This window comes from Lampris incognitus, chromosome 6, assembly GCF_029633865.1.
Source record: "Lampris incognitus isolate fLamInc1 chromosome 6, fLamInc1.hap2, whole genome shotgun sequence".
Lineage (NCBI taxonomy): Eukaryota > Metazoa > Chordata > Actinopteri > Lampriformes > Lampridae > Lampris > Lampris incognitus.
The window spans coordinates 10,335,499-10,347,697 of NC_079216.1; the positions used below are offsets into that span (position 1 = coordinate 10,335,499).

The 12,199-nt window shown below is 47.4% G+C and overlaps 1 protein-coding gene across 1 annotated transcript in view; it reads left to right on the forward strand.

The window, feature by feature from the left end:
* Nucleotides 1-12,199, forward strand: part of cttnbp2 (cortactin binding protein 2) — a 129,312-nt gene that overhangs the window by 68,581 nt on the left and 48,532 nt on the right. Inside the window, exons 4-5 of the mRNA XM_056281552.1 lie at nt 5,322-6,759; nt 11,544-11,825. Coding sequence (XP_056137527.1) covers nt 5,322-6,759; nt 11,544-11,825 — 1,720 coding nt within the window. The remainder of the gene's footprint in view (nt 1-5,321; nt 6,760-11,543; nt 11,826-12,199) is intronic.

Consider the following 12,199-nt stretch of genomic DNA (forward strand, 5'->3'; position numbering starts at 1 on the left):
GTGGAAAATTAACACTGAACACATCACTGCAAAAGCTCAACAACGACCATTTTCTTAGGCAGCTTCAAAAAATACCAGATGAAACATCAACTGCTCGTTCTGTTTTACTCAGCCATTATCGAGTCCATCATAACATCTTCTATTACAACATGGTACGGTGGCACGGACAGTCAAACACGGAAAAAACTACAGCAGATTGTCAACAAGGCATTCAAAATCATAGGCAACCCACTCCCCTCAGTTGACTCTCTACCTACTAACCGGACTGTAAAGCGAGCAAAGAAGATCATCTCCGACCCCTCACATCCTGCTCATCACCTCTTCCAGCTCCTTCCCTCAGGGAGGCGCTACAAGTCACTGTCCACTAAGACAAACGCTTCACAAACAGTTTTTTCCCCTAGCTATCAGGACTCTGAACTCCTCCCTATAGTCCCCTCCTCACACACCATTGGCATAAATACCACCATTCAGCTATTGTTATGCATGATATGTTTATTTCTGTAATTGTTTAACTGTATTGTTCGTGATATGTGGAGTGTCTGTTGTTGTCCATGTGTGTGTTGTGCTGCAGAGTTTAATGTGTACCAAAAACAAATTCCACCGGCCTTTGTCGTGTGGCTAATTAAACAATCTTACAATCTTACGAAATCTTAAATCGTTGTTTTCGGTCATTATGCAGCTGTGTTGTTTGTAGTCAGTTGCGACTGAAGAGGTCACTTAGATGAGTGATGAAACGTTTCTCCCAACAAATGTTGTAATAATATTTATTATCATAATTACATTTATATGGTGCTTTTCTAGACACCCAGAGCGCTTCACATTGAAGGGGGTAACTCACTTCAACCACCACCAATGTGTAGCACCAACCTGGGTGATGCTCGGCAGCCATTTTGTGCCAGAACGCTCACCACACATCAGCTTGAGGTGGAGAGAGAGGAATTATTGAGCCAATTACACGGGGGGATGATTAGGTGGCCAGATGGAGACAGCCAGGTTGGGAATTTTGCTGGGACACCGGATAAGTGCGATAAGTGCCATGGGATCTTTAATGACCACAGTGAGTCAGCACCTCGGTTTAACGTCTCAAGGACCACATCTCCTACAGCACAGTGTCCCCGTCACTGCACTGGGGGATTGGGATTTGATATTTGTTGTTTTTATTAGGACCAGAGGGGAGACTGCCCCCTACTGGCCCACCAACACCACTTCCGGCAGCAACTCAGTTTTCCCGGGAGGTCTCCCATCCAAGTACTAGCCAAGCCCACACCTGCTTAGCTTCCGTCATTTGGCAGAGCCCGGGTACATGTTGGTATGGCTGCCAGTTTTGTCCAGATGAACTGATTCAAGTTTCTGTGATTTCCTTACATGGATTATTGAGCATGCATAATGACACTTAACGTAGGGACGCTGTGCGAATAGACAACTCGGTGCCTCTTTCCCCAAATCATCAGCGGGATTAATAAAGTGTCTGTCTGTCTGTCTCTATTGTTGTCAGTTCGCCTATCCATCAGTCTGTTCTTGCATCCCAGACATCTGTTCTAGTTTATCTATGTGCCTTCCATGTCTTTACCGAATTCGTTAGATTAATCCATTTCTGTTGTATCCATTTGTCTTATCTGTCCAGCGTGATCGTCTGGCCTTTATAATCTAATCCATGTTGTCTAACCTCCAGTAGAGGGCCCATTTGGCTCATTTAAACCGGGTGATTAATGATTCATTTAGAATTTTAAGATGAATGGCTATGACACAGAGCAGAAACAGATCCATTTTCTATCTTATCCCATCTCTAGTATAATTAATTAAACCCCTTCTGGGGCAGCACAAATATATATGCTCTTTTACCCTTCCAAAAATAGTACACGTGAACAAGTAATTTCGGTAATCCTATAATTTACAGGCCGTTAATTATGTAGTAATTGTAAAGAAATTTGTAAGAAATTACGTAGTAATGAGAAGAAACGACCCACCTGTCTTACCTTATATGTGGGCTATACCAATCACTATAACAATTAATTCCCATATAATTACTGTCCAAACCTCCCCCCCTGCCCCTTTTCCCCCCAGTTGTATCCAGCCAATTACCCCACTCTTCCAAGCTATCCTGGTAGCTGCTCCACCCCTTCTGCCGATCCGGGGAGGGCTGCAGACTATACCACATGCCTCCTCACACTATTCCCCCCAGTTCCCCCTCCCCCCTGAACATGCGCCCTGACCGACCAGAGGTGGCGCTAGTGCAGCAACCAGGGCGCATACCCACATCCGGCTTCCCACCCGCAGACACGGCCAATTGTGTCTGTAGGGACGCCCGACCAAGCCGGAGGTATCGCGGGGATTCGAACCAGCGATGCCCGTGTTGAATGTTGAAAATCTTTTTAAGCAAGAAATATCCACGCTGACTGCTGCCGCCTGAGTGCAGGATAAGCGGTTTGGATAATGGATGGATGTAATGAACATAAGCATGAGGCGTTGTAGCTACTTTTGAAGAGCTGATGCTCTTTAGTCCACAAATAGATCTATTATGGACGTTTTATAATATCAGCGTAGGCTGAGTAAACGTCGTAAGATGTCACATCCTGAATGATATTGAAAACGGAGAGTATCACAAATTATTGTCTTTCAGATGTCTTTCCGTTGTAAACGTGCTGACATTACGCTATCTGGCAAGGAGGAGCTATCAAACACTAATCAAGACCATGCTGCGGATTCTTCATAAGGCACTTGCGTCGGGACATCTGGAACTTACATGATCCACCTTGGCGCCAATCGGAACGAGGTGGAGGAAGATAGTCAGACTCTCAGCAAATTGGGGGGGGGGGGGCAAAAACCGAACAAAATATCTGAACAGGGAAAAAAACGACTGGTTAAGTCGGTGCTTATTTTTTTGTTTGTGTCATCTCTGCACAGATTCTCCTGTTTCCTTCTGTCTCAGCTTTCATTGACTGTTGGCGGTCCGCATCCGGGTAGTGTAGCAGTCTATTCCGTTGCCTACCAACACGGGGCTCACTAGTTCGAATCCCCATGTTACCTCCGGCTTGGTCAGGCATCCCTACAGACACAATTGGCCTTGTCTGCAGGTGGGAAGCCGGATGTGGGTATGTGTCCTGGTTGCTGCACTGGCGCCTCCTCTGGTCGGTCGGAGCGCCTGTTCAGAGTGGAGGGGAACTGGGGGGGAATAGTGTGATCTTCCCACGCGCTACGTCCCCCTGGTGAAACTCCTCACTGTCAGGTGAAAAGAAGCGGCTGGCGACTCCACATATCGGAGGAGGCATGTGGTAGTCTGCAGCCCTCCGCGGATCAGCAGAGCGAGTGGAACAGTGACTGGGACGGCTCGGAAGAGTGGGGTAATTGGGGCGAAAAAGGAGAAAAATACCCCCCCCCAAAAAAAAATGTGGGACACCATACTTGTTCACAAGAATGCATTACTTTAGATATCCCATATATGAATACGGAATTGGGAAAAAGTGCATTCAGCTACTCTGCTCCTCATAGGTGAAATAAGCTTCAGGAGCAAATTATAACCTTAGAACAGTTTGAGCTTCTGTTGGGTGATGTTTTATATAATGAATGCTCCTGTTTTTCTTAACATGTCTGTTTTGTCCTTGTGAAATGTACTTGTTTTGTTGTCTTTTTCTATGTGTATGTGTTGTTTTTTGTGTGTCATTTGCGTAGTGTTTTTGTTGTATTTATGTTTTTTTATAATGAATGTTGATTTTATACTTTTTAGACCTTCTATCGTATAACTTATTTTTGATTATGTATTTGCAGGGCACCATTCTAAATGAGAGCTTTGCTCTCAACTGTTCTTCCCCTGATGAAATAAAGTCAGTCTGTATAGCTAGCTAGCTAGCTAGCTGTCTGTCTTTCCGTCTGTCTGTCTGTCTGTCTGTCTACCTGTCTATCTATCTGTCTATCTATCTGTCTGTCTGTCTGTCTATCTATCTTTCTATCGATCTGTCTGTCTGTCTGTCTGTCCTTTTGTCTGTCTAAATGAATCAATAATCACTGCACAACACACTTCTTTAAGAACCATGAAGATGTCAGGTTGCAAATATGCCCCGCGAACAGTCCCCCACCCTCCCAACTCACCGGTGAAGGTGATGGGTGATGTTTTTCATTCTTGTGTGTTTGTCTAACACCTTTCCTAATTGTATATACGTGCGTCAAAATAATAAGTCGCGCTGCACTTCAGTGGAACGAGGCTGTCTATTTGAAAGGTCAATAAACCGCGGACCAATCAGATTTGCCCTATTTGAGCCGAGATCACTGCCTCTTTTCCCTTCGCAATATGACAAGCACAAAGAAATAGACATGGCGTCCATCAGAGTGCTTGAATTAAGAGGCGCTTGCCTTGCATTTTAATCCTCGCAGATCATTAATTATGATGAGAGCCTTTTTTTTTTTGATGCTCGCTTGCTGTGCATGCAGCTTGAGCAAGATATAAGGGTGTTTTGGGGGCTTGTGCATGTATAAATGTGTGTTTGCATTCATCTCTTAGTAAAGTATATGTGCACATCTAACCTTCGTGTCTGTTTTTGTTTTGTTTTTTTTGGGGGGGGGGTTTGCCCCAAGCTGGGCAAAATATTGTAACCAAACTTATTTTGAATAGTTCAAGAATTTTTTAAATTTTTTTTTATAATAGCTCAAGTATATACTCAGAGTACTGGATTAAATATCCCTCAAAAGGCTGCATATCTAGTACAATCTGCCAAGCCCACTCAATTAGCTTTGGCCATATTCACACCCATTTCCCCCAACCGGATGTGTGCGCTTGTTGTCATGCATGAGAGAGATAGAGAGTGTATTATGTTATGGAATTTCAGCTTGGTTTGGTAACATGTCGGTTAAGTTGAACTCACAAATAAACAAGACTGGTCCACACCGCAACGGTAGTGATGGGGGTGAGGGAGCATCCCTCCCTCCAGAGAAGACAATAGCTAAAACTGGTTAGGAAAATTATCGCTGAACCCATGTATTCAGAATACGAAGTGCTCTCAGGCAGACGCTGCAGGGTTCCAATTAAACACAGGAAAATATGCCTGAACAGGTATAAAAACGCTTTCATCCCTCTATCAGTGAATCTCCTAAACTCAGGACATAAGGAGGAGGTGAAATGAGGGGCTGTACTGCACATAGTTGAAGGCACTTTATGTCTGCACTTGTCTGTGCTATGCACTTTAGGTCTGTTGCTGCACTATAATATATGAGTTTTTATCGGCCAGCCTTTTTGTCCAGGACAAATTTCCCTCGGGACAAATAATGGGAATCTTGAACGTTCCTCTCCACTGACTTACTGTTTTACGTTTTTTCTGTCTCCCTCTCAGCTGGAGATGGAGAAGCTGCAGCTCCAGAGTCTAGAGCAGGAGCACCGCAAGCTGACGGCGCAGCTCAAAGATGAACGGGAGAAGAACAAGCATATTGTCATGATGCTGGTGCGTGAGTGCAAACAGCTGGCCACACGCGTGGTGGAGGAGTCACAGCGGTTCGATGAGCTGCAGGTGCGTCTGGATGAGGAGAGCCGGGCCTCCGGCAGACTGCAAGAGGAGCTGAACACTGAGCGGCAGCGCGGACAGCAGATGGAGGCCGAGATGGAGAAGCAGCTGTCGGAGCTGGACACCGAGCGGGAGCAGCTGCGCGTTAGGCTGGGTCGTGAGGAAGCGGAGAGCCAGAGCTTGCGGCGGCGGGTGGAGCAGCTCAGGACCGAACAAGCCGATGGGAAGGATGGTGCTGCCGTCAGCCAGTCCGCTGCTGAGGTAGAGCCCTCTCCTGTCCCTAGCACGCTGCCTAAACCCAAGGCTCTGACCTCCGTGGCAACGGCCACGGAGCCAGTCAACTCCCGCCCAGCGTCATGCCAAACGGACCTGCCCCTCCAGGAGGTGGAGGGTCCCAAGAAGACCCCTCTCACCATACCCATCAAACCCACCCCTGCTAACTACGTGGGCCTGAGCCTGCCCAAGTCAGCCGGCCGGGGGATTGTCCACAGCAGCTCAGGAGGACTGGCTCAGACGGAGAATGGCTCAGAGAGCCAGACGCCCCTCGGCCTCCCCAGCGGGGTCAGCCCGCGTGTTCAGGCCGCCCGCTACAAGTTCCAGGAACAGGACCAAAACGGCACATCCTCCCAGAGCCCACCCGCCCGTGACCTCTCCCCCACCAACCGTGACAACTTTGCCGCCAAGCAGCAGGCGCGCCACACAGTGACACAGGTCCTGTCGCGCTTCACCAGTCCACCAGCGGGGACTGTGGGGCCACTGCGTCCAGGCCTACCCCACTCTGCCTCTGAGGGGGGCCCTTTCCCCAGCCGCCTGAGCCATCCTATTGGCCTCAAGTCACCCACAGTGGCCAGGATCGACCGGGGAAACCCGCCCCCCATCCCGCCCAAAAAGCCTGGGCTGTCCCAGACCCCCTCCCCACCTCATCCGCCCATCAAAGTGGTGGGGGACGGCAGCCGCTCCCAAGCAACAGGGCTAAAGCCTGCCACACCCCAGCTGCCACCCAAACCCGCCCTGGACCTGGTCCCAGCACTGGCGGCCTCTCAGGTGGGTCCCTGCCCCCTCTCCCCCTCGCTGGGGGCTGGCCGGGGGCCTCGGCGGCAGCCAGCAACAGCATGTGCAGAGTGCCCCCCCGTCATCAGCACTTCCACTGCCACCACTGTCAGTAGCCCCTCCATAAAACCCCCCTCATCCACCTCCTCCTCCTCCACTAGTGCTCCATCCTCCCGTAGTCCCCGTGCCCCAGCAGGCAGCCCCCTGGCAACAGCATCAGGTAAAGGGGCTCCTCGCTCCCTCTCCCTCCCACTCTCCTACCCACTGCCTCCTCTCTCCACTACGCTGTCTTTCCATGGCTACAGGCTAGCCTAGCCTAGATTAGTACTCAGTCCACAAGGAACCTGCTCTAACCAAAGGAACGCAGAGCAGAATAGCACACAGGTCAATTCAGTATATCTCATCCTGTCCCTGAGCCCTAAATTACCACTTGAGATCTGAGCTCTCTTTCTCTCTTCTCTTTACATCCCTCCCCTCTTGGCGCCTGTCTTCTCCCATCTCCTCATATTACAAGTATCGTTATCAACAGTGGACATGAACTGCATGTCGCTAACATCTGCCCAGTGGTAGCTCAGGGACAGAAAGCTAGTTAGTCCAGATTAGGAGCCCTCCAGGGTTAACCGAGGCAGACCCTAACATTGCCCCTCTCCTTGTTTCGATGGATTTTGTAGACTGACCCCCCCCCCCCCCCCCCAAAAAACCCCACTAGTAACTCTTGTCCTCTCTGAAGCTGATGCCAGAGGCTGCTATCGCCTCCCCTGTCTCTTCCATTTCCCATTTGCATGCCACGGCCATTCCTTCACTTCCTGCACTCTTCCTGTTCTTCCCTTCCACCCCCCCCTCCACTCCCTCACGCTTTCTGTACCCCATGTCTTTGACAAATTCTGTATGTATTTTGGTATTAATTTTTGCTTTGCTAAGCCTCTAGTGCCATGTATTACAGGTTGCATTATAGAGAACACTTTCCATGAATATTGCTGGCTTGAAATATGTTTCAGCAAGAGACGTTTGGCTTTTGAAAGTCCTGTTTACCGCACGCCAATTCGACCTGAGTGTCTGCTGCATAAACCTCTCTCATTACCGACAAAAACTTCACAAAGCAATGTACGCACAGTAATGGAATGGCGACAGTTTAAAAAAAAAATCCGGTGAAAAACGAGGCAACAATAAGACTCGAGCTCAGCGGCACCATATTGTTATTGCTTACCAAATTGTCGCAGAGCTGCTTAGGAAAAAGCCTCCAGCAGCTGGTTAATAATAAAAGGTCGCTATAACCGAAGTCAGATCTTGCCCCCGTTTCTCGGAATCTCTTTTCTGTGAGTTTGTGAGTACCACCCTTCAAATATTCTTGTTAGATCTTTTGTTAGATTTTATGTGACCAAGATGACCTTTATTTCTCCACTGGTAATATATTTCTTTTCATTGGTCCCTGGTGAAAACAAGCTTGGTGCCTATGCCACTGCTGCCAAACTTCCAGATGTTGCTGCAGCATCTCTCTTAACATGATAAAGTAGTATCTCGTACAGTTCGGGGAGGAGGGGGGCGGCTCTGGTACTTTCCTTGTCAAAACAGGCTACAATCTCTATTCTAGGCGGCCAGATATGTTTACTCTCCCTTAAAAAGAGCGAGGTAGGCTTAGACTATCGGCCTTGCTGTCACCAGTTTTTTGCATCGCCGCTGTTCCACACCTTAACCGAGACTGACTTGTTGGAGAGCGTGACCGGCACGGCTGTCGTCGTCTGTGTCCTTGAGATCTGCAGCTGCGGTTGTTTCCCCATCCTTGGTCATTTTTCCTCCCTCCTCCTCTCCGTCTCTGTCGCCCTCTTTTCGTCCTTCTCTGAGGCGTGGATATTTTCTGTCTAGGCTGCTCACTTATAACCTGCTCCTTTACCAAATGGCCAAATAACAACACGGCTTTCTCCAGCAGCCCATCGAGCTAACGTTAGCCCCCGTTTCTCCACCCTGGCCAGCTTTATCTGTTAGCATGACGCCCTGCATACAGTAGGACTGTATCTGGTTGAGCCAGTAGTCATAGTTAGGTTCAGGTTGGGCAATTAGATCCCTGTGCTGTCTATTTTTACATTTATTGTTTCATGTCTGTTGTTGTCTGTGCTAAACCGTACACACTGTCAGTTATTTGTCAAGGTGACCTACTAAATTGTGTGTGTGTGTGTTGATTTTAGTTTACTGTATGAAGTTTGTAGATGATTGGAAACACAGAGAGATGTGGATGATTCAGGCTCTCCACCCGAGTTTCACCCATATGCCACCTGCCGAAAACCTACAAGTCAGGAAACTTAAAATCTGTTTTCCCAGCCCTGAAAAAGCCATGGAAAATTACAAATATTCAACAAGTTTTTCACATGCAACATTTAAATGTCTCCATAATTTGTAATTATTCTCTGGCCTCTTAAGTTTAGTAAGTTCATTATTTAGTTATTTATTTATTTACCAGTCAAGTAGTGGATACCACTGAAGGAGCTAAAACCAAAATTACAACTTCCACTAACCCCTAAATAGTTATTGTGTGAAATTAAAGTCAATAATTTATGGACTCTTTAACGTAAAAGTTAAAAAATGTAATGCAATTTGTTGTAAGGAAGAGAGAATATTTAGAATATTTGTTATTGATTTGCAGGGATTTGTGTTGTTGCAGGTAACAAATATATATTCACGTTTTTGCATTCACAGCAAAACGTATTTGCATTTAAAGTGAGCGTTCTCAAAATGTAGTTTCTATCATGTGATATACAGTGAGGCACATCTGGCTCAGCTGTATTGCAGGAGAAAACTTACATTGGAATACTGGCAGCTGTTCCGTCACCGCTAACACCAGTTCTGATCAAACGAAAGTGCATTTTCCTGGCCTGGGAACCAGACGAATCCGCGAGCTCGTATCTTACTTTTGCTCTGGCATATACACTGATGAGCCAAAACATTATGACCACTCCAAATAACGTTGATTATCTCCAAACAAGGGGACCTGTTTCCCCTTGTGTGTCCCCATGTGTCTGGGTAGATGAGATGCCAAGCGAGCAGGCACCAGGATGCACTGTAGGAAGACGATAAGCCAGTGGAGGCAGTGGGATGCTCTAGGCAATCTTCTGCTGGGAAACCCTTGGTCCAGTCATTCATGTGGCCATCAGTTTGACACATGCCACCTGCCTAAACGTAATTACAGACCAGGTACACCTCTTCATGGCAATGTTATTCCCTGATGGCAGTGGCCTTTTTCAGCAGGATAATGCACCCTGCTGCCACACTGCACACATTCCTCAGGAACGGTTTGAGGAACATAATGATTTTTTCCAAGTGTTGCCCTGGCCTCCTAATTTCTCCAGATCTCAACCCGATGGAGCATCTGTGGGATGTGCTAAACTGACAAGTCAGATTCACCGCGTCTCTACCTTGCAACTTACAGGACTTGAAGGATCTGCTGCTAATGTTTTGGTGCTAGAGTAGAGTCCATGCCTCGGCGGGTCGGTGCCGTTTTGGCAGCACACGGAGGACCGACAGCATGTTAGGAAGGTGGTCATAATGTTTTGGCTTATTTGCAACCAACCTGGCCCGGGTCGGGCCAATCACAACAGTTTAACTAATATAGGGCGGGTTTGATATGATGACACACAGCCGTTTTGTTTTTATTTTTTCCTCACCCATTTTCCGGAAACTGCCTCTGATTGGCTAGTACTCGTTGCCTCTGTTGGTTAGGGTTAGGGTGGGGTTAGGGATAGGGTTAACCACCCATCAGACTCAGAATGCTGCATTCATCCTCGAGGGGAAATTGGGTTCTATTACAGTCACTCAAGCTCTAGCAAGGAAAAAAACTAACAAGATAACAAGAAAGTAGAAACAAATGGAAACAAGAAAAACAAAACAAATGGTAATGAGATAAAATAAGAAATAGAAATAAGAACAAGCATGGTGCACATAACACCCTATCTATACTGCACTACCGCGGCACAAAACGAACTGCACAATCAAAACCCGACAGGGTAAAACAAGTGGAAGGGCCGGTCCGGTGACCGTTGAGTCTGAGTGTCTGACACTCTGAGGGAGGCGCTGTTTAGTTTGGTGGCCACAGGCAGGAATGACCTGCTGTGGCGCCTATGATGGGCCGAGGCAGAGTAGGGGCCGATCTTCCCAGAATCTGGGTGGGGGTAGAAAAATAACACTGACATACAGAGGAGCAATATTAGCTGCCGCTGATGTGGGATGGTCTGTTGCAGACGCTATCGTGACAGTGTTAATCAAACTGAATGGTATCTCGTCTCTAAAAGAATAACAAGCAACTGCACTTAAAAGATTTTGTTGATAGGAAAGATGTGTTCGCCGTACTTCCGACAGGATTGGGTAAAAGTTTAAGCGCTACGTCACGCGGTCCGTCGCTCTGATTGGTTGTAGGTCATCCAGAGGCATTTTGGTCTTGATAATGCCCCTCGGAAATTGAAAATGAACCGAGGAGCCAGACAAATTAGCATTTGTGAATTCGTCTGGTTCCCAGGCTAGCGTTTGCCTGTGCAGCAGTGAATTGCATGCTGTGTGTTATCAAATAGGCCATCTGCTTTTTTTTTTCTTTTGCTTTTTTTTTGAGTAGAATTAGACCACGCTCATTAAATTTCATCAGCACATATTCTTTTTACAAGAAGTGAATGTGTTCTCATTTGAAAATTTGTTAACATTAAGTCGATGTTGGGTCCCCCCCCCCCCACCGGAAAAATCTGGTATGGTGCATGGACTGTGTTTGGCTTTGATATCCAGCTTACAAGCCACTTGTTTGCCTATCAGATATGGTTGTGTGTGGAACTCAGGTGTGTCATACACACACACACAGACACACACACACACACACACATGCCTTCATCTACCCACCTGCTCCTAACTCTGGCTGTGCTCAGAAGTTCTAGAAAACCCCCCTCCCCCTTTCTTCAGGTTCTTCACTTCCTCTGTCAACTTTTTGTTTTTTTTCAGCTTTCCTCTTCTTTGTTCCTCCTCACCCCGCAGGCTGGTGTCCCTCCGTAGTCTCCACTCTAAGCAGCGGTGGGCCTGCTGCCCTGGACGGCGGGCGCCCCCTGCTCCTCCAAGCTGCTTCCCAGGGAAACGTCACTTTATTGTCAATGCTGCTTAACCAACCAGACCCGACCACCACCAACATCACCTCTACCACCAACCCCACCCCCACCAACTCCAACACCACGGAGAACAAGCCCAGTCATATCGACCGAGACCACCTCCACCACCACCAAAACTCTGCCTTGCTTGCTGCTGCTCAGAACGGACACACAGGTACCTGTCGAGGCCTTTCTGTCTGATAGATAAAGGTTGGTGGGAAAGGCCCCGTGCCCCTTGATTGTGTGGCCGCAACCAAGCAGAATTAGAATTACACACCTTCTATTATTACTTCACTTATTCCGTGTTTTTTTTTTTTTGTGTGCTTTTTTTTTAGTTTTTACAAATTGTTAGTTGGCTAACAAGACGTCTTTCAGCTGCTGTGCTCCTCTGTCCAGCTCCTCTGTACTGTTAATGTGCCCCAGTGTGAACTGAATCCCGAAGGTCGGCAGTGGTCTGTGATTTGTTTGGGTGATTGTTTGTGTTCAGCAAATACCCCAAAGGCTTCCATTGATTTATTGATTGACGGTTTAACGAAATGCCCTATGGGA